Source organism: Dipodomys merriami, unplaced genomic scaffold, assembly GCF_024711535.1.
Source record: "Dipodomys merriami isolate MVZ:Mamm:240054 unplaced genomic scaffold, mDipMer1.0.p SCAF_613, whole genome shotgun sequence".
In the NCBI taxonomy this organism is placed as follows: domain Eukaryota; kingdom Metazoa; phylum Chordata; class Mammalia; order Rodentia; family Heteromyidae; genus Dipodomys; species Dipodomys merriami.
Window position 1 is genome coordinate 222801 of NW_027206195.1, and position 20213 is coordinate 243013.

Sequence of the window (20213 nt, forward strand, 5' to 3'; positions counted from 1 at the left end):
GGCTTAGGCTATTCATTTAGGCTATGATGTGACAAAGAACTTGACACAAGTCCTGAGACTTTGAAAGAGGTTGAGTTGGAAGATGGGGGACTGAAGGAAGTTTCAAGGAGCTACCATTGGACTGTGGCATGGATATTGATGGCTGCTTTTACCTTGGTTTAAAGTAAGCCCTGGAAACATAAAGCCAGAGTATTGGGATTTGAAAAATGGTAACTGGGTCTGGGAAGGTGGCTCAGTGGTAGAGCACTTGCCTTCCATGCCTGAAGCCCCGGGTTTGATTCTTCAGTACCACATAAGCAAAAAGAAAAAAGCCGGAAGTGGCACTGTGGCCCAAGTGGTAGAGCGCTAGCCTTGAGCTGAAGAGCTGAGGGACAGCACCCAGGCCCAGAGTTCAGGCCTCATGACCGGACAAAAAAAAAAAGAAAAGAAAAATGGTGCAATTTGTCAGAAAAGTCAGGGTAAAGGTGGGAGTTACAGAAGTCTTCAAGAAATGTGCATGATTATGAGGAAGACAAAGCCAAGTGTTGGTGGCGCATACCTATAAGTGGCTCGGGGCTGAGATCTGAGGACGGGAGTTCAAAATCACCTGGGGCAGCTGTTAGAGTATTGTCTCCAATTAAGCAGAAGAAATCCAAAAGTGGAGCTGTGACTCAAGTGGGAGAGTGCTATCTTTGTATAAAAAAAAAAAAGCTATGGGATGCTGCTCAGGCCCTGAGTTCAAGCCCCAGTGCTATTGTGCATGTGTGTGTTCATGTACACACATACCCATGCACAGAGTGAGTTTATGATCAGCCTGAACATATAAGGAGACACTAGTTCAATGAGCAGCAACAAGTCAAGCACTTGGCTTCAAGACTATAGGAAATAATACATCCAAATCTTGATAACTAGCCCCTCCTTTCCTATCCATCACAGGCTCAAAGGCCTGAAGGAGGCAATTCATTTGAAAGGCTTCCTCATGAGAAGAAAGCTAATCTAGGGTCCTCTGGTCACACAAGGACACCCCAGGATTCTTCCAGCAAGTCACTTAGAGCCCAAGGACATTGGAGATGTGAGAAAGCCACAGACAGGAGTATGGGCAGCCCAGGTGAGAGACCACGTGGGCTGTGAGTGGAAAAGTGTGTAAGGGTGGAGCGCCAGGCCCTGAGAGCTGACATCACACTCCACACCTGTGCCAGGTGCTGGAAATGGAGAGACAGTATACAATGCCGAACAGCAGCAGCAGCAGCAGCAGCAGGTGTGTGTGTGTGTGTGTGTGTGTGTGTGTGTGTGTGTGTGTGCGTGCATGCGTGCGTGCGTGCGTGCGTGTGTGTGTGTGTGAGTGTGCGTGCATGCGCACACACATAGGGCTTGAACTCAGGGGCTGGGCCCTGCCCCAGAGTTTCTGAGTTTCTTTCTTTTCTTTTTTTTTTAATCAGTTGTGGGGCTTGAACTCTGGGTCTGGGTGCTGTTCCTGCGCTTTTCAGCTCAAGGCGAGCACTCTACCTCTTGAGCCACAGCGCCACTTCAGGTTTTCTAGTGTTTTATTGTAGGTAAGAGTCTCACAGACTTTCCTGCCCAGGCTGGCTTTTAACCGTGTTCCTCAGATCTCAGCCTCCTGTGTAGCTAGGATTACAGGCGTGAGCCACCTGCACCCTGCATGAGTTTCTGAGTTCCTTTTGCTCAAGGCTAGCACTCTACCGGTGGAGCCACAGCTCCGCTTCTGCTTTTTTTTTTTTTTTTTTTTTTTTGTATATTGGAGATAAGAGTCTCAGGGACTCTCCTGGGTGAGCTGGCTTCAAACTGTTATCCTCTGTTCTCAGCCTCCTGAGTAGCTAGGATTACAGGCATGAGCCAGTGGTGCTCAACCTTCCTTGCTGTGTTCCAGTCATTGCTCCCTTTGGAACAGATGCATGGACTCTGGCTACCATTCTCCAGAAATAAGCAACTGAGTTCTGGCTTCACAGGGAGGTTGACAGGTAAGGGTTTGCTTTGACTCTCAGAAGACTGAATTTAGATTTGTAAAAAAAGAAAACATTGGCGTGGTTAAGACCTCAGGAACTCTTTAAATTGAACAATTTGGGCTGAGAAATTGGCTTAGTGGTAGAGGGCTTGCCTAGCAGGCATGAAGCCCTGGGTTTGATTCCTCAGTACCACATAAACAGAAAAAGCTGAAAGTGACACTGTGGCTGAGTGGTAGAGCGCTAACCTTGAGCGAAAGAAGCCCAGGGACAGTGTCCAGGCTCTGTGCTCAAGCCCCAAGACTGGAAAAAAAAAAAAAAAGAAACAGCAGAAGCAGAGGAGGAGGAGAAGGAGGAGGAGGAGGAGGAGGAGGAGGAGGAGGAGGAGGAGGAGGAGGGAGGGGAAGGAAGAAGGAAGAATATGAACTTTAGTCTTTTTTCCTTTTTTACTGTGAGATGCCAGGGGTCTGTTGAGACAGAGGAACATTGGGGTGTGAGTAGAAATGTCTTCCCCAAGCTCGTGTGTTCAATGCATGGTCCCAGCTGGTGGTGTTATTTTGGGACGTTCTAGAAACTGGGGAGGTGAGGCCCGGGTGGAGGTTTGAAGGTTAACGAGGTGCCCAGTCTGCTCAGCTTACTGTGTTGCCCTGTCTGCCACCTTTCTCTCTGCCATGATGTTCAGCCCCACCACAGCCCTGAAATGCTGGGCATCGTGACCATGAACTGAGCCTCTGAACCCAGGAGCAAAACAAAGAATTCCTCCCGGAAGTTGCTCGGTCACGTATTATTTTGCTCCCAGCGATGCAAAACGAACACAACCTCACGGACACCACTTCACGGCCTGCTCTAAGCTCTCGCCCCAACGGAGCAGAGAGAGCACACCTGGGGCTCCTTCAGAGCTCTTACTTCGTGGGTGGGGTGCGGAGTTATTAAGGAAGGGGGTACAGCTGGTCTGAGGAAGAAGGCCCCATGGACACAAGGACATTGGCAGAGACTGGGCGTGTGGGTGGGCGGGACTTCTGAATAGGAACATAAACTTGGGAGGGCACAGGGCTGGACGTGGGCATGGACAGTGCAGGCTGCTGGGTCGTGTGTGGCATAGCGGTGCAGGGCATTCACTGGGGTGCATGTGTGAATGTGGGTGCAGACCACGGGGTGGGGCTGAGCTCTGGGAGTGAGAGGCGGTGGGGGTGGGGGGCCCTGCACTGGGCTCTCTGCTGGGATGGCCAACCCAGGCCCTCTGTGCCACCAGGGGTGGTGCAGAGCATCAAGGACCACATCACGAAGCCCACGGCCATGGCCCGGGGCCGCGTGGCCCATCTCATCGAGTGGAAGGGCTGGAGCGCCCAGCGGTCAGACTGGGCGCTGTCCCCCGCTGAGGACGAGCGCTATTGCTGCCTCCCGGACGAGCTGCGTGAGGCCCGCTTTGCCGCAGGTCAGTGGGGGCAGGCGGGCACAGGCCGGGCTCCGCAGGGGTGAAGCTGGGGGCAGGCGGGCACAGGCCGGGCTCCGCAGGGGTGAAGCTGGGGGCAGGCGGGCACAGGCCGGGCTCCGCAGGGGTGAAGCTGGGGGCAGGCGGGCACAGGCCGGGCTCCGCAGGGGTGAAGCTGGGGGCAGGCGGGCACAGGCCGGGCTCTGCAGGGGTGAAGCTGGGGCCTCGGGCCCCACATCATGCTGTCTGATGCCATGGGATGGATGGATCACCTGGGTAAGCACGGGCAGCTCACAAAATCCTGCTGAGGCGCAGAGGCCCCTGCTGCGCCCTGAACAGCCTGCAGAGAGGCTAGGGACTAGCAGCAGCTCTGGGCATCAGCTTTATTTTTCTCAGGAGCGTCTGCCTGGGAACATGGATGTCCACATTTGGTAATGACATGTACCAATCTCTTCATTCACAAATGGGAGACCAGGCACTGGGTGTCAAAGGTCCTCCATTTCGTCTCCATTTCCTACTCCTTGCTGCATCCGGGGTGGGGTTTGTCCTTCTAGCCAATGGCTGCTGTCCCCAAGCTGGGACACAGGGGTGTGGGTCCTTCTTTGGGGCTAGAGAAGAGCTGCCAGCTCCCCTGTACAGTGGGGAGGGACTGGGGCAGGTAACGATGGGTGGTGGCATCTAGGGAGAGGCAGGGGCCCTGTCCAGCCCCGGGCAGCTGCGCACCTGCTCTCACTGACCAGGACGGCTCACTTGGGGGCTGGTGGGTTGGTCAGGGTGGAAATCGCTTTCTTTAACTGCAACAGAGAATAAAAGGGTTGGGAGGAAGGATTCTGACTTTGGAGGCCCCCCTAGGGTGGATGTTGGGGTGGATGATAAGCCAGTGCCTCCCCATTGCATCATGGGGTCACTGAGCCCGGAGAGCAGAGGCTCCTAGGGGTCCTCAGACCCAGTGGTCACTCGGGTCCCAGCTGTGAGGTTCATCAGAGTCCTCAGAGGCTCTCACGCTTAGGTTGGGAGAAGTCCCCCCACCTCCTCTGCCTCACCCTCCCCGAGAATCCCATACCTCCACCCAGGTCACGGCGCCCACAGCTCTGCCCCGCGATGTCACATAGAGCAACTGCAGGTTCAACAGCTCAAACAGGTGGTGCGTCTGGAGGGTTCAGAGAACATTCTGGGCTCAGGGTCCCCCTGAGGCCCACTAACCCACCTCTCAGCCTGGACTCCCCCAATTCTAGGGAACTGGCCTGCAATGTGCAGAGTGACCACTAGGGGTGGCCAGAGTCCATGCAACAGCTGGGTGAGGCCCAGGGGCAGAAGATGCCATTATCCACCATTACCCACCACCATCATGGTGCCATCCCCTGGCAGTGAGGAGAGGCCCAGGCCCAAGACCCCAGACTGCTTGTGTCCCTGGCCCACATCGAGTGCCAGCTCTGCCCTGGGTGGTTGAGTCATTGTTCAAGATCACACAGGGAGAATGTGGCAAACTTAAAATTGACCTCTGCCTACGTCTTCATGGGATGCTTGATTTTTACTTATTTATTATTATTATTTCTTGGTCTGTAGTGGGGCTTGAACCACGGTTCCATCTCAGTTTTTAGGTAGCTAATTGGAGATAAGAGTCTTACAGACTATGCTGCCTGGGCTGGCTTTAAACCATGATCCTCAGATCTCAGCCTCCTGAGCAGCTAGGATTACAGGCATGAGTCACCAGTGCCCAACTTCAGGAGATGATTTTAACCAGTGTCTCTGCACCTGAGTGCTGGTTCCTATTCAGGGAAGGAGTGCCCAGGGAAGGAGCTGCCAGGCCCATGCCCATGTAAATGAGGAAAACCAAGGGGGGAGCAGAGATCACTTGGCACAGGGGAGAAGCTGGAGCCTGACCCACCTACCGGCTTCCTCCCCCTCCTCTGGGGCCTTCTGCCTGCCTTCTCCCATCCTCCCCTTACCTGGTGCAGGGAGGTCTCTGGGGACAGCTGTAGGGTCACTGGCTCCATGGGACAGCCCCCAGCCAAGAGGTCCTGGAGACAGCACTGGGGATGGGGGAGGGACAGTGGGATTCCAGACCCTGTTCCCAGAATGTCATCTTATCTTCCCCTCCCAGCCCTGCCCACCACCCTACCCTGGCCCAGCCCCTCCCGGGCACTCACCCACTCACTTACCTGTTGGCCTGCCACCCAGCAAGCTGGCTCAGCATGGAGGGCCTGCACCAGCTGGGCCCTTCTCACGGTGCCCACCAGGATCTGAGACTCTAATATGGAGGGAGAATTCACATTAACTGAGCCCTTACTGTGTGCCAAGCATGATGCTAGGGGTGTTCTTGTGCCTCAGAGGAACCTTAAGCAGCCAGTGGTGTGGAGATCATCCAATCTATTGACTAGGCAACTGAGGCTCAGTGGGAGTGGGCGGGGCTAATTGTCATGGCCACACCCACTAAGCTGCCCAAGTGAATGTGTAGCCATTCAGAATGGCTGGTTATGGCTGACAGCAGGCCAAGAAGAAGCCCCATGTGCTAGGTCTTCAGGCAGGAAGAAGCTGGGATATTTGTATGATGCAGGCTGGTGTCAAGACTTGGCTTTCTCTATTTTCCCACAGAACATTTAACATCCAGTGAAGGAGCACACCCAGGAGGGCACCATATTCTAAGGTCCTCCTATGTGCCCAGTGCTTAGTAACCCTCACTCTAATGATGGTGGATCACAAGAGTTTGAGTAGCAAGTTTGATACTGATCCTTATGTGCAGTAACAAGAAAAAGCTTGGGAGCTGGGCTGGAGTGTGGCTCGAGGAAGAGTACTTGCCGAGCAAGCCCTTGGCTCTAGGTTCCATCCTCAGCACCACAAAGAAACCAATCAACTTGACAACCGGGCATTGAAATGCTTCCACCCTTACTGATAAACCAAGTTATTACTTGGATGAATAGTGAGAGCCTGTCCCCTGGCCAGTCTGATTGGGAATGCTTTGCTTACCGTGGCCCTTTGTTGGTAAAGCCAGTTCTGTTCTAGAATGAAGCCTTTTGGCAGGACTGGACATGTGCAATCCGTAGACAGGAACCTGGGGCTCATGGAGCCTGAGTGAAGATTCCACCACTTGTAAACTCATGTGACAGGTTCTATATGGTCACTAGGCTACGTGTAGGCCATGGAGAGTGGCCTCATATTTGTCTTGTAGGTTTCTCACTGCCAAAGGTGCCTGCCCAAGGCCTGGGGACCCAAATCCAGTCATGCTGTACCTTTCCAGAGTTCCCTTTGCCTCCAGTACCCAGAGAACTGTGGGCTGTGGGCTGTGGGCTGTGGGCTGCCAATAGCCCATGTCTCCCTGGCTCATGTTCTCTACTCTGATACTGTGCATGCAAAGCAGGACAGGATGCCTGGTTAGACCTTTCCCCAAGATGTAACTGATGTGACCTGTGCGTGCGTGCGTGCGTGCGTGCGTGCGTGCGTGCGTGCGTGCGTGCGTGTGTGTGTGTGTGTGTGTGTGACACATGTTTGTGTGTGTCCACCACTTGAGCCAAAGCTCTACTTCACCTTTTTGGTGGATAATAAGAGAAGAGTCTCAAGGATTTTCCTGCCTGAGCTGGCTTCAGTGATCCTCAGATCTCAGCCTACTGAGTAGCTAGGATTGTAGGCATGAGCTACTGACGCCCTGCTTGACATGACTTTTTAAAAAAAAAGTTTTAATTCTTGCTAGCCCTTGGGCTTGAACTCAGGGCCTGGGCACTGTCCCTGATCTTCTTTTGCACAGAGCTAACACTTTACCACTGGAGCCACTTCTGGCCTTTTCTGTTTTTGTGGTACTGAGGAAAGAAACCCAGGGCTTCACGCATGCTAGGCAAGCACTCTACCACTAAGCCACCTTCCCAGCCCCTGGATACGACTTTTAACAAGAGCCACAACCCATTGGTGGGGAGGGCACTCAGCTAGGGGATGCTCCAGGGACACTGAGGAAAGTGACCACTGGAAGGCCTAAGGAGGCTGACCACCCTTTCCTCACTCGCAGGAATGCCAGCCTCCTTTCCTAGAGCTCCAAGTGCCATTCACAGGGGGTCGTACAAGCCCCCTCTCCTCTCTCACTTGCACGCATCAGCCTATCTCCAGGGCATGGTTAATCTGTCCTTTCATGCATAAAGAACACAAAGCTCAGAGAGGAGAAGGGATTCAGGGCCACACAGCTGTTAAGCTGCACAGCCCAGATCCAGGTATAGAAACAACACTCTGCCCTGACACTCAGGCTCAGAGCAAGGCCAAGGGCATCCCGCCCCTCCCAGGCAGCCACCCCTTCCTGCCAGGCACCTGTGCTCTCCACCAAGGGATACTGGGCCTCATCTGTGGAGGTCACCACCTTGACCACCTGCTCCAGCGGGGTGTCCTTGGCCAGGGTGGTGATGGCACAGTTCATGAAGTGTCCCACCGTCGTGGGGTACGAGCTGGGGCAGACGGAGGCTCCATCAGGTCCTGGCTAGGGGTGTCAGCCCCCAGGTGAGGCAGGGCACATGGGGAGCCCTGCTGGCCCAGGACCTGAGGATCTCTCAAGCCAGGGTGGAGGCTGGGAGACTCCAGAGTGAGTGCCCACCTCATCCCACCCCCAAGGGAGGAATCTGGAGACCAGGTCTGATTCCTGGGCCTTAGACTGCAGTGGGCCCAGACCATCTCTGCTTGTAAGGATGGCAGAGCAGGAGCAGAGGGGGAGGGGAGCCCTGGCTGTGGTGTTCCATGTGACCTTGATCTATGAGACCTTGTGCAAGACCCAGGCCTGCTTGAATCCCAGCATCCTCACACAGCCATCAGGCCACTGGGAAGACTAGAGACCAGAGGGCAGCCATGATTCATCACTCTCATGCCCAGGTTCAAGGTCAGCCTCAGTGGTGATTTTGCCCCTCCCCACTCAGCCCACCCAGAGCACCCTCTCCCTTGTCAGCGAGCCTCAGCTGCCTGCGCACCCGATCTTGCGCCCCCGAATCCATGGCAGGTAAGGCAGTTTCTTGACAATGATGGTACCATCATAAAAGGAGGGCTGGCAGCTCTGAGCAATGGCATTGGCCACCAGCACCGCCATCAGCACAGGCAGGGCGTGCAAGATCTGGCCGGTCAGCTCAAAGGCCAGCAGCGCCGTGGAGATGGAGTGGGTCACCGCTCCAGAGAAGGCCGCAGCTCCTGGGGGGTGGGGGGGGCAGAGCCAGGGCAAAGTCGTTCAATCCAGGGGTCAGACTCTCCCAGGGGCAAGGTGGGCATGGCTTTTCCCAAGGCAGAGGACCCATGTTGGCCACTGCTGGACCTGCCTTGTACCTGGACTTGGGGAGAGGAGAGGGATAAAGGAGAGCATGTGGGATGGAGAAGACAGAGACTAGAGAAGTGAGGAGGCTGGGGTCAGGGAGGCCGCATGAAGGGAGGGGATCTGGACACTCAGTGACACCCCCTGTGCCCTCGCTAGCACCCTCTCTCCACTACAGCCCATCCCCAGGAGGTCTGCCCACCCAACCTAGCCCAGGGCACTTACCTGCCAGAGCATAGCCCCCAGGCATGATGGGATTGATGACACCTCCAGCCACGATGCCCTCAGGGAAGGCGAGAGACAGAGCCTCCCCCAAGAGGCGCCCAATAGCAGCTCCTGCCGCAGATGAATGACTGCCATCAGGGGCAGCCATGGTGACTGACCTGGCCCTCAGCCCTCTGTCCCTGGGGCCATGCTCAGCACCACCCTTGGAGGGCCGAGAAGGGCTGAGTGCCACTGCTCTCCTGCAATGCCCCCCTACTCCCCGACTCTCAGACTCTCAGTCCTCAGACTCACCATACACAAACAGGGGCAGAAAATACCCAGCAGGCACAGGGATGGTGGTGGCCAGAATGAGCATCCAGAACTGTGGGGAGACAGTGCTCACTGGAGGAAGTTAGATGCCACAAGGGGGAGGGGTGGGGAGGGAGAGTGAGAAAAGAGCTGGGAGGGCCAAGAGAAAAGGGTGTCCATGCCTTGGTTCATCGCCATCTCTGGCATGGTAACAAGCCAGAAAAGGAACGTCACCCTAAGAAAGAGCTGGCCTTGGCTCTGCCCACACCTGGGGACCCACCTTCATAACCAGGAAGAAAGCTAGCGTCCCAAAGATGGTGAGCCGTGGGTGGTACCATTCCAACCACAGGTTCTGGGGATCAGGCTCGGCAGTCCAAGGTAGGGATGAGTTCTGGGTCATCCATGCCCACGAGTTGTTGTCAAATAGCGAATCCAAGAGCTGCTCCATGGACAGCTGGGCAGGGCCGGTGGGCCTTCAGTATGTCCTTACCATGTCTCCCAACCCAACCTCAGTGCCTACTCTGCCTCTCCCCACCTCCCCACCCCCCGGGGGGGCTGGGCAGGCTCTGGCCTCTCTGAGCTTAGTGCTCTTCTCTAGAAAAGCATGCGTAAGCATCTCTGTTGCATGGTATGGGGGTTAGTGAGGCAGTGCCACAAAGGGGAAAACACGGTGACCTTCTACCCCTCAGCCCTTACCCGGGAAGCCATGAAGTGACCCACGCCAGGTGGGTAGGTGATGGAAGCCAGAATCAGGGCAGCCAGGGCAGCGTACACAGGCTTGCTGTGGACAAAGGAGGTCCAGTGCCAGCCCCTCTCCTTCCCCCAAAACATGGAGAGAAATGGGCTACTCAGGAAGGGGCAGGCAGGGACTGAGGATGGGAGAGGAGGAAGGAGAGACCAGGGAAGACACCCCCTTCCCTCAGGGATAAGGCAGGTGAGGTGGGCCCAGGAGATTGGAGGTGATAGGAAGCTGGACTGATTAAAGTTGGGACAGAGACCAAGGACAGATCCATGCCAGCCCATGGAGGGGCTCTGCCTCTCTGGTCCAGGCAGAAAAGGCTAGAGAAAACCAAGGGCGTAGCTGGTGTTGGTGGCTCACACCTGTAATCCTAGCTGCTCAGGAGGCTGAGATCTGAGGATTGTGGTTCAAAGCCAGCCCCCACAGGAAAGTCCATGAGATTCTATCTCCAGTTAACCACCAGAAAATCAGAAGTGATGCTGTGAATCAAAGTGCTAGATTATAGTACTAGCCTTAAACAAAAGAGCTCAGGGAGAGCAACCAGGCCTCTGAGTTCAATGCCCATGACAAGAAGGAAGGAAGGAAGGAAGGAAGGAAGGAAGGAAGGAAGGAAGGAAGGAAGGAAGGAAGGAAGGAAGGAAGGAAGGGGAGAGGAGTAGAGGGGAGAGGGAAGAGAGGAGAGGAAAAGAGAAGGGAGGGAGGGAGGGAGGGAATGAGAGAGAGAGAAAAAACCAAGGGCCTGTGGCATAGGAGTCAGGAGGAGAGGAAGCAGGGCTCAGTGAGGAGAGGGAACCCCAAGAAGAGAGGTTAAGAAGTTGGTGCACAATTGAAAGGCAAGGGCTTAGGGACTTGCAGGGGTCTTGGAGAGGGAATGGGGACTGTATAAGTGGGGAGGGGTTGGGGACCCATGGGAGGACAGGAGTTCAGTGGACTAGGGGTAATGGGCTTCCTGAGGGGCCCACCATGGCCCTGACCCACCTGGTGGCCAGCAGCTTGGAGGTGAAGCGGTTGGTAGTGACAAAGCCCAGGAAGGTTCGCTGGCAGAAGAGGTAAGCACAGCTCAGGACACCGCAAATGGCCCTGGGGACATGGACAGCTGAGTCCCTAGCCCCCCACCCCACCCCCAACCCAGTCAGACTGGGAAGAGACCACAGGCAGGCTCTCAGGGCCTGAGACCCTGCTCACCCCAGCGCCACAAAGAAGAAAATCTCAGGCAGGTCAAAGGGCACATCCACAGGGAAGCTGGTCTTGTAGATGGAGGTGATGGTCTCTGGGGGAGGAGGGCAGTGGGGTCAGAGGTCAAGCCCTTCTCAACCACACTGGGTCCCAAAGGAAGAGGCAGGGCTGGAGGTGCAGTGTCGACCCCAAACCCCACAACCCAGCCTGCCATCATGCCATCCTGCCTTCCTGCCAGCTTTGCCCTCTACCCTCTTCCTCCCTCTCACTGCCTGGCACAGCTCAGCCCCTTCTGTCCTCTGGGAGATGCAGGGGGGAAGGGGTGAAAGAGAGAGGGGACAGGGGGAGGAGGAAGAGGAAGAAGGGGAATAGGGAGAGAAGGAGGAGGAGGAGGAAGAAGAGGAGAAGGAGGAGACGGGGAGAGGGAGGAGTGGGCAGGCCCAGGCAGCTGAGTCTCACCCTGCTCGCTGTTGAAGACTCCCAGGAGGCGGAAGGTGAAGGCCCCGCAGGTGGCAGCGAAGAAGCCCCTCCAATAATTCCAGACGGTAAAGTGAGAGGACATGACCTCGATGCTGAACAAGATGCCTGGGGGGACACGCAGCTCAGGCGGTGAACTGGCCGCCCAGGGCCGCACCAACAGCTGGTTTCCAAACCCATGTATGGGGTGGGGGGCGGGGATGAGCAACTGGACATCAGCCCACCCTGCAGAACAGCAGCGGGAACTGGAAGACACCCCCTCCCCCCCACACCTATAAAGGAGTCACCTGATTGGTTCTGACAGCCCCATGGGAAGAAGCAGGGGAGGGACATAGGCAGTACTAAGGCTCAGGGCCTGGAGGAAGGGTCTCACCACTGAAGGGGGCTGCAAAGACCGTGGCAAAGCCCACTGCCGCTCCTGCCACCAGCATTTCATGTTGCTTGTTCTTGTTCTGGGGAATCAGGACCTGGGTTCAGAGCCACTCTCCCCAACCCCACCATCCCTCCATGGAGGCCCTCCCTGAGCCCCTCACCTCAGACTCCCCGATGGTCCTGGTGCGCACCCGGCCCAGGTAGGCCGCAATCATCACACCCAGGTGCACGAAGGAGCCCTGTAGGGGTGAGGTGGGTGCAGGGCAGGTGGCCTGTGCCCTGGAGAGGGGGGTTCTTGCTCCTTTTCCTCCTACTATTAATCCTTCCTCCTCCCTTCTACCCTCATCATCCTCCCATTCTTCTCTTTGTGCTTCCATGAAGGAAGCTGAAGGCCTAATGCATAGCAAGTATGCCTTTTCCACCCACGCTCCCTTCCCAGCCATCTCCAGGGGCACGTGACTGCTCACACTGGGAACCTGGCTGCACTAGCTCCCCAGGTGGGCCTGGCTGTGGTGGGGACAGGGAAGGCTGAGGAGGAGGTGGGGATGGGGTGAGGGGCCTCTCTCCTGCTCTTACCATTTTGCCTAGGAAGATGGTGCTGCCTGTGGCCAGTGTGCAGGAGAGCCCAGCCACCTTGGCTCCAAAGTTCTTGATATCCAGGTGGTTCTCCAAGATCACACCTGACAAGATGGCCTTCAGCTCCGGGATTCCAGATCCTTGGTGGCATGGGCAGGACAAGAGGGTCAAAGTCTAGATTAAATCTCCTCGCTCTCCGTCTCCCCACATCCACACTCTCAATGGAACTATCCTATCTTCTCTGAGTCTCATACCCTACAAGGAGGGGATTCTCGCTCCCTCTCTCTCCTTCATGTTCATTTTCTTTTCCGTGTGTGTGTGTGTGTGTGTGTGTGTGTGTGTGTGTGTGTGTGTGTGTGTGTGTGTGTGTGTGTGTGTGTGTGTGTGTGTGTGTGTGTGTGTGTGTGTGTGTGTGTGTGTGTGCCAGTACTCACGTTTAAACTTTAGATTTTTATTTTTTGCCAGTCCTGGGACTTGAACTCGGCCTAAACACTGTCCCTGAGCTTCTTTTGCTCAAGGCTAGCACTCTACCACTTGAAACACAGAGCCACTTCTAGCTTTTTCTGCTTATGTACTACTGAGGAATTGAACCCAGAGCTTCATGTGTGCTAGGCAAAGACCCAGCCTGCCTTCCTGCCTTCCTGCCTGCCTGCCTTCCTGCTTTCCTGCCTTCCTTCCTGCCTGCCTGCCTGCCTGCCTGGCAGCTTCTGCCCTCTACCCTCCTCCTCCCTTTCCCTTCACCACTGATAGGTTTTTTGTTTGTTTATTTTTTGTCTTTTGTTTTTGTCTTTAGAGGTGAGGATCGAACTCAAGGTCTTATACTTGTAGGCAAATGCTCTTCCACTGAGCTAACTCTCCAGCACCAACATTTCATGTTTTTGCTGGCTAATAGGAGATAAGAGTCTCTCAGACTTTGCTGCCCAAGCTGGTTTTGAACTGGGATCCTCAGATCACAGTCTCCTGGGTAGCTAAGATTACAGGCATGAGCCATTGGCACCCGACAAAGGGAAGACTGCTGACCTCAGTTGGCAGGAGAGGAAGCTGAGGCGCAGGGTGGGCATGTGAACTGTCTGTGCCCTTCTCCCCCTCCTGGCCTGTGCTGGTGGCTAGCTGATCTAGCCAGTGCGCAACACCAGGCCACCACAAGCCCCTTCCTGGAATAAGTCACTGACTCTGGCTCTGCAGGGGACCGTGCCCAGGAGAGCAGACAGAGCCCATGGGAACCCAGGAGTCCACATCTGCCCTTCTCCCTTTGTGACCTGGGGGACGGACACCGCTCTCCAAGCAGGCATCCCTGGCTGGGAAACGGGGCTGGTGATTCCTGTGTCCCCCAGAAGCCCCACAGGCCCAGAGGACACTGCAGTGAAGACCTGCTGGCCAGAGACAAGATGGCAGACTCACCTCCAGAGAAGGGCGTGATGCTTTGGGAGAAGCCAGAGGAGAAGGACAGGAGGGCCACTGGGTACACAGTCCAGGAGAGATACCGCAGCAGGTGGCTGTCCCAGATCTCTCCATATAGCCACTTGTGAGCTGGGGAAGGCCGGGCATCAGGAGCCACCACAGGCTCTGCAGCTCCCCCCTCCCCCATGTACACCAGGACACAGGGGCCCCACGCCACCCAGTGTGTGTCAGACCCTCAGAATGAAGCGAGGGTCCCAGGACCATGTCCCAACTTGACTACTTCTGGCCTGAGTGACTATGGGCAAGTGACTCAACCTCTCTGAGCCTCAGTTTCCTCACTTGCCCAGTGGGCTGTGATGGGGACACCTCACAGGTTCTAAAATCTACAGGAAGTTCTGTCCCTCAGTAGAGAACTGAATGTGACTGGGTGAGGAAAACCGCATAGGACAGTAGGTCCTCAGGATAGCAGCTGAGGGCACAGAGAAAGGGTCTCCAGCCCTTCCTGCCCATGCCTACTCTTCCAGGAAGGCCTCAGGGTGGAGCCCTCTGAAGGATGGGGGAAGCTTTGTGCCTGGGTTTTGGGATCCAGGAGGGAGAGAGAAGCGGCAGGGTGGGGTGAAGAGGGGCACAGAGCTCACACGGGGAAGGGCTCCTGGGACACCAGGCTCACCCCTCATTGTGCAGATGTGGCTGTGTCCCAGAGAGGGACACAATGCAAGGCAGGAGAGAAGCCAGCCCCAGCCCCAGGTGTGGTCAAGCAGAGTCGTCCCCCCCTCCTGCCCTGGCGACCATCGGGTGACCTGGTGACCATCCCAGAGAGCAGGAATCCCTGGTCCAGGGCGGGTGTGTGCCAGGCCGGCTTACCTCGCACCACGCGGCCGATGGCGAAGTTCATGGCATAGCTGATGAGGGCCATGAGCACCCCGAGGATGGCCAGGAAGTACCAGTCCTCATCCACGCGGAAGAGCTTCTCCTTCAGCCACTCCAGGCCGCCTGCCAGGGCATTGGGGGCACAGCCCAGGTGGAGGGGTGCCGCGACAGCCCCTTCCCTGGAGGCCTGCTCAGACTCTGGGCCGGGACAGCTGGGCAGGGGCTTGAGTCTGACATCACCCCCACACCCTCTCTTGTCACTGTTGAAGGATGGTCGGTGGCACCCAGGGGCTGGGTGGGGTCAGCACCACAGCCCTGCTCAGCATCTCTGCAGAAGCTGTGGCTTCCCAGGGCCTGCAGGGCCATCTGTCCCCTGGGCCCCAGCAAGCCCTGGCCACTGTTTGTCAGCCCAGCCTGGAAGCTGGGGTCGGGGAGCCTCAGTACCTGGCAGCAGGCGGGGGGAGCTGGGGGGAGGCCTATACATTGGCTCTCTCTGGGGTCCCTGCCTGCTCTACCCCCAGGGAAAGGGACAGTCTGGTGTCAAGGTGAACAATGAGCTTCAAGTTTCAAAGAAGGAGCCAGGGGCAGAAGGGGCAGGTGGGGTGGGATGGGGTGGGGTGGTGAGCCTGCCAGGCGCGGTGTCCCCAGAGTCTTCCATGGGGGGGGAGGGCCCCAGCTCTCACGTTGGATGCGTCCCCGGATGCGGGGACACGGGCCCCACAGCTCCTGCAGAGTCACGGGCTTCCCCGAGGAGCCCTCACGCAGCCCCACCAGCTCCTCCATGGGCTCTGTGAGGACGGGCAGCTGGACCGTGGGCGGGCCGCTCCAGTGCCAGCACCGCGTCCAGGCTCTGGAGCAGTCCACCTTGGGAAGAGAAGGAATGGCCCTGGCCATGAGTGCATGTGCACGTGTATGCATGTATGTGTGTATGCATGTATGTGTGCATGCATGTGTGTGTGTGTGTGTGTATGTGATGTTAAAGGAGGGGACAGAGCCTCTGTCACTAGGAGGGTGGCTGTGTCCTCCAAGTGGGCTGGAAGCTTCTAGGTGTCCCTAGGGACCTCAGTGGAGGCCCTGGGCCCTCACCAAGCCCTCCCTTGCTGTGGCCCCTGCTGCCACCCTCTGGGACACTGAGCTGCTTCTCCTCAGAGCCTTTGCTGTGCCTCAGTGGCACATTCTCTGTGGACCCCTGGAGATGGCTCTGGTGTCCCCATGCCTATCCCTCAGGTCCAGAGGAGCGGAAATCCCCAGGCTCAGAAAGAGACCATCAAGGTGAAAATGGGGTGCCAGCTCCTGTCCCCTCCCTCCTCATGCCCTGTCTGCCCAGGCCCTGGCTTGTCCTGTCCAAGTCCGTGCTCCTACCCCTCACCTGTTGATCCGTTCCGCTGCAGCCCCAGCAGAGCCTGTGTTTGCAGTTCCTGAGCACCTGGACAGGTGTGCACACCACCCTCCAGCGCCTCCCCCTCCTCCAGTAGGGTTAAGGAAACCATTAAGAATGCCCTTGACAAACCAGCCAGAACTCCCCTGTACCGCTGAGCAGGCAGGCACACACACACACACACACACACACACACACACACACACACACACACACACACACACACACACACACACACACACACACACACACACACACACACACACACACACACACACACACACACACACACACACACACACACACACACACACACACACACACACACACACACACACACACACACACACACACACACACACACACACACCCCAGAGCTGCCCAGAAGGCAGCACCAACCACACTGCAGGTTCCTGGGGGCTCCTGGGAATCAGGCCTGGGAGGGAGAGGCGGGCACCCACAGACCAAGGCTGAGGCTCAGGGCTCTGAGTTCTCAGCTGGCCAGCGAAGGAGTTGAGAAACCACAGAAGTGGGGAGCAGGTGGACAGAGAGGAGAAAGCTCAGGGGCACAAGGGAGTGAGGCTGTGGCTGCACCCTGCGAGGCAGGAACTCTACTCTGACTTGCCCAGAGTTACTCTGAGTGCTCCTGGAGATCCACTTTGTCCTGTTCAAAAGAAATTGCAACATGGTGTGGTGAGGAGTTTTTGTTTTTTTGGCCCAAGATCTGTTTGGCTAGCTGGCATGGGAGGCACATGCCTGGAGGCCCAGCTACTCTGCAGGTGGGGGCAGAAGGACCACTTGAGCCCAGGAGTTCCAGGTCAGCCTCAGAAATGTATCAAGTCTTAGTCTCAACGACAAAAACCATGTCTCAGAGGCAAAGGGGTTGAGGCAGGATTCCACCCATGGTTTGCCTGACTCAAAGCGCCACGGTCCTGCTTTGAAAGTTGCATCTTGTTCCAGGCTGGGGAGGGAGAAAGGGGTGGTGGAGGCCTCCAGGGCCTGCTGAGGAACTTGGATTGAACTTGGTGTCTGTCCCCTTCAGTCCCAGCCAACTGCTTCTCAAACCACAGCTTCCCAGGGGCTGCTGCTCAGACTGGGGGCTTCTGGGTAAATGTCACAGATCTTCTCTCCCCCAGATCTGAGGATAGAAACACAGGCCTCCAGAGAGTTGGTGACATGTGTGTGTGCCAGCCAATCCCTGGAGCCCCCACAGCTGCCACTTAGTTTGTCTCCTCTGCCAGCTGCATTGGGGTAGCATCCTCATTTTGCAGATGATGAATGGAAAAGTTAGAGAGGTGCAGTCTCTCAGCCTAGGTCACACAGCAGAAACTGACCTCTGTCTTACACAGTGTAACTTCCCTCCACGGAAATCCTCCTGCTCCTGAGGCTTTAGCAAGGGGGACGGTTTGGGTAGGAAATGGAGAGTGTTAGTTTGATTCGACTTTCAGAAGGCTTGGGCAAGATATTTGGGACAGATCTCTTTTTTTCTTCCTGAAAGCCGCTTGTGTTCAAACCTGGGGCCTTGGGCAGTCTCTGTTCAGAACCAAATCAGGTGTATAGTTCTGGAAGGGCGGGGCTGAGGCTTGCTTCTCTGACCGCAAGACCCTGACTCCCCCCCCCCCCCTTACTTTTGACCACAGGGATCTGTTGACTATGCAGTCACAGGTAATGGCTGCTTTGTTGATATCCCAAACTTGTCTCAGGTTTAGGCAACTGCCACCCGGGGCCACAGCTGTCCCTGAATGCCTGCACAACTCCCAGGTCCCATGACCACCAGGAAGCTCGAGGGGAGACAGACAGCAAGCCAGCCAGCCAGTGCCCAGGGCAAATTCCTCCCAAAGCCACAGTGCACCACCCCAGCCCTGAGTTCCCCCTCTTCCGCATCAAGCACCTGGCAGCCGGAGGAGGGCAGGGGAGGGCTGGGAAGGCAGGAACTGGTTTAAAAGCAGAGAAGCTCTGCCCACTCCTTCCCCACTCCGGATTGCAGTTTCCTCCTCCTTAGGAGAGCCTGAGGACAGGGCCCTGCCTCTGCCTCATTCATCCAAGGCTCCAGAAAAAGCTCTGACGTGGGTTTCTGGTCTGGTGAAGGGCTGGTTGAGGGGAACTGGATCCCAATTCTTCCCAAGACCCTGATCTGGATCCCAGGTTCCTGTAGCTCACACCTGTAATCCTAGCTACTGGGGAGTCTGAGATCTGAAGGATCAAAGTTCAAAGCCAGTCCGGGAAGGGAAAGTCCATGAGACATTTATTTCCAATTAACCACCAAAAAAAACCAGAAGTAGAGCTGTGACTCAAGTGGTAGAGTGCCTAGCAGCCTTGATTTTTAAAAAAAAGCGACCGAAGGGTGGCCAGGTCCAGTACTGGCACAAAAATAAATAAATAACTAAAATTTAAAAACCCTCAATCGAGGTCTTGGGGAGCTGTGTTTGTGGAGAGCCTCCCTATGTGTGATGCCTTCCTGGACTGAAATCCTTGTGACTCTTCTGGCATGCTGCACTCAGGGGAATGACCTCAATGATCTTTTGGGGTTCTATTGGTCTCCAAGCCAGAGGACTCAGTATTTGTGTGGATGACGCCTCGGGGATGGGGGGGGAGGCAGCGGGGGTGGGTAAGGGACTGTCATCCAGGAGCAGTGACTCAGGCCCTCAGCACCATGACAGCGTGTCTGCATTTAGCCACTGGCTCCCGGTTCCCTTGTGGGCAGATGGCTCCAGATGCCCCCCACGCCTGGCCCCACCACTTTCCATCTTACCTCTGTGCTGATGACTCCCCCCAGCCCTGCCAGCACACCCCTGGGGCATGGCAGATGACACAGACCTAGGCTCAAGCAAGTACTCCACTCTCCAGCCACCACCCTAGCCCTCAGCCACCCTATGGCTTGTCCTGCCCCCCACTACACCGTATGGGGAGCCCTCTGCCCAGAGATGCAGCTCCAGGCTGGCCTCCGCAAAAGCAAGAAGGAAGACACAGGCCCCATCTTTAGGAGCCCCAGTCTAATGGGGAGAAAGGTGACTCCATGTTCTAGGGAACTCCCAGTTGGATAGGGAAAGGAGACACCACAGAGAAATCTCAGAACACAGGAAGCACTGTCAGCCAGAGCTTCCGGTTCTCCACAGGCCCTGAGTGGACAGGAGTAACCAGAGGCCTCCGTGTAGTAATGGGAGCTTGCTGTTCTGAGGGCAGGAAGAGAGAGGCATCGCCCCACATTGCCACCAGCACAGACCAATAGCCAGCCTACCTCCCCAAAGGGCCTTCCCCCATCTTCTGACCCGCCCTGATGAAGTGTGACATCCAACATGGCTCTCATGAGTAGAGGAGTGGGTAGAGAGGGACTTCTTAGGGTCAACTTGGCTAAGCTGTCTCTACATGTACGTTAAAAAAAATAAAAGTAAGGCTGGGTGCCCATAGCTTATGCCTGTAATCCTAGCTACTCAGGAGGCTGAGATCTGAGGATCTCGGTTCAAAGCCAGCCCGGCAGGAATGTCTGTGAGACTCATCTTCAATTAACCACCAGAAAACCAGAAGTGGCACTGTGGCTCCAGTGGCAGAGTGCTCGCCTTGAGCTGAAGAGCTGAGAAACAGCGCCCAGGCCCAGAGTTCAAGGCCCACAACTGACAAAAAGAAAAAAAAAGATAAGAAAAAGAAAAGTAAAAAAGGAGCTGTGTGATAGTGGCTCACACCTGTAATCCTAGTTACTCAGGAAGCTGAGATCTGAGGATTGTGGTTTAAAGTCATCTTGGGCAGGAAAGTCTGTGAGACTCATCTCCAATTACCCAGCAAAAAGCTGGAAGTGAAGTTGTAACCTAAGTGGTAAGGTGCTAGTCCTGAGCTACAAAGCTCAGGGACAGCACTCAGGCCCTGAGTGCAAGCCCCAGAACCAGCACACACCCCCAAAATAAATAAATTAAAAAGGGGCATTGGACTATGGTAGTACATGATTATAATCCCAGCTGCATGGAGATAGAGCAGGTGGATCATAAGTTCTAGGCCAGCCTGGGGAAAATTTGGCTAGTGAGACCAACTCACACATAAAAGACACCATCTTCCCCATCCCATCCCTACCCACAAGT

The 20213-nt window shown here is 55.9% G+C and overlaps 1 protein-coding gene across 3 annotated transcripts; it reads right to left on the reverse strand.

Annotated features, from left to right (window-relative positions):
* Positions 1 to 3653: 3653 nt before the first annotated feature.
* On the reverse strand, positions 3654 to 16295 carry LOC138814812 (chloride channel protein ClC-Ka-like). 3 transcript variants are annotated; one of them, XM_070003882.1, is made up of 20 exons: positions 16135 to 16295; positions 15449 to 15629; positions 14760 to 14888; positions 13896 to 14024; positions 12495 to 12634; positions 12080 to 12157; positions 11920 to 11998; positions 11529 to 11654; positions 11079 to 11163; positions 10872 to 10973; positions 9851 to 9935; positions 9435 to 9608; positions 9158 to 9227; positions 8867 to 8977; positions 8310 to 8523; positions 7663 to 7796; positions 5535 to 5623; positions 5322 to 5405; positions 4436 to 4522; positions 3654 to 4166 (listed from the first exon to the last, which is right to left on the reverse strand). In XM_070003882.1, exons 2-20 carry the CDS (start codon positions 15546 to 15548, stop codon positions 4119 to 4121), a joined length of 2064 nt encoding a protein of 687 aa, XP_069859983.1. In that variant the 5' UTR covers positions 15549 to 15629; positions 16135 to 16295; the 3' UTR covers positions 3654 to 4118. The 3 variants fall into 3 exon arrangements, with proteins under 3 accessions (XP_069859983.1, XP_069859982.1, XP_069859984.1); XM_070003881.1 differs by lacking the exon at positions 16135 to 16295 and having other exon boundaries at positions 15449 to 16035; XM_070003883.1 differs by lacking the exons at positions 9435 to 9608; positions 16135 to 16295 and having other exon boundaries at positions 15449 to 16041.
* Between the last annotated feature and the right edge of the window lie 3918 nt (positions 16296 to 20213).

Excerpts from the sequence above, each read along its gene's own strand:
- LOC138814812 (XM_070003881.1), bottom strand. The coding sequence starts at position 15,683 with ATGCATACACGTGCACATGCACTCATGGCCAGGGCCATTCCTTCTCTT. Across the intron at positions 14,025-14,759 it reads CATCGGCCGCGTGGTGCGAG|CTCACAAGTGGCTATATGGA; the intron begins GTAAGCCGGCCT and ends GGCCTTCCCCAG. Across the intron at positions 11,999-12,079 it reads GGACCATCGGGGAGTCTGAG|AACAAGAACAAGCAACATGA; the intron begins GTGAGGGGCTCA and ends CTGATTCCCCAG.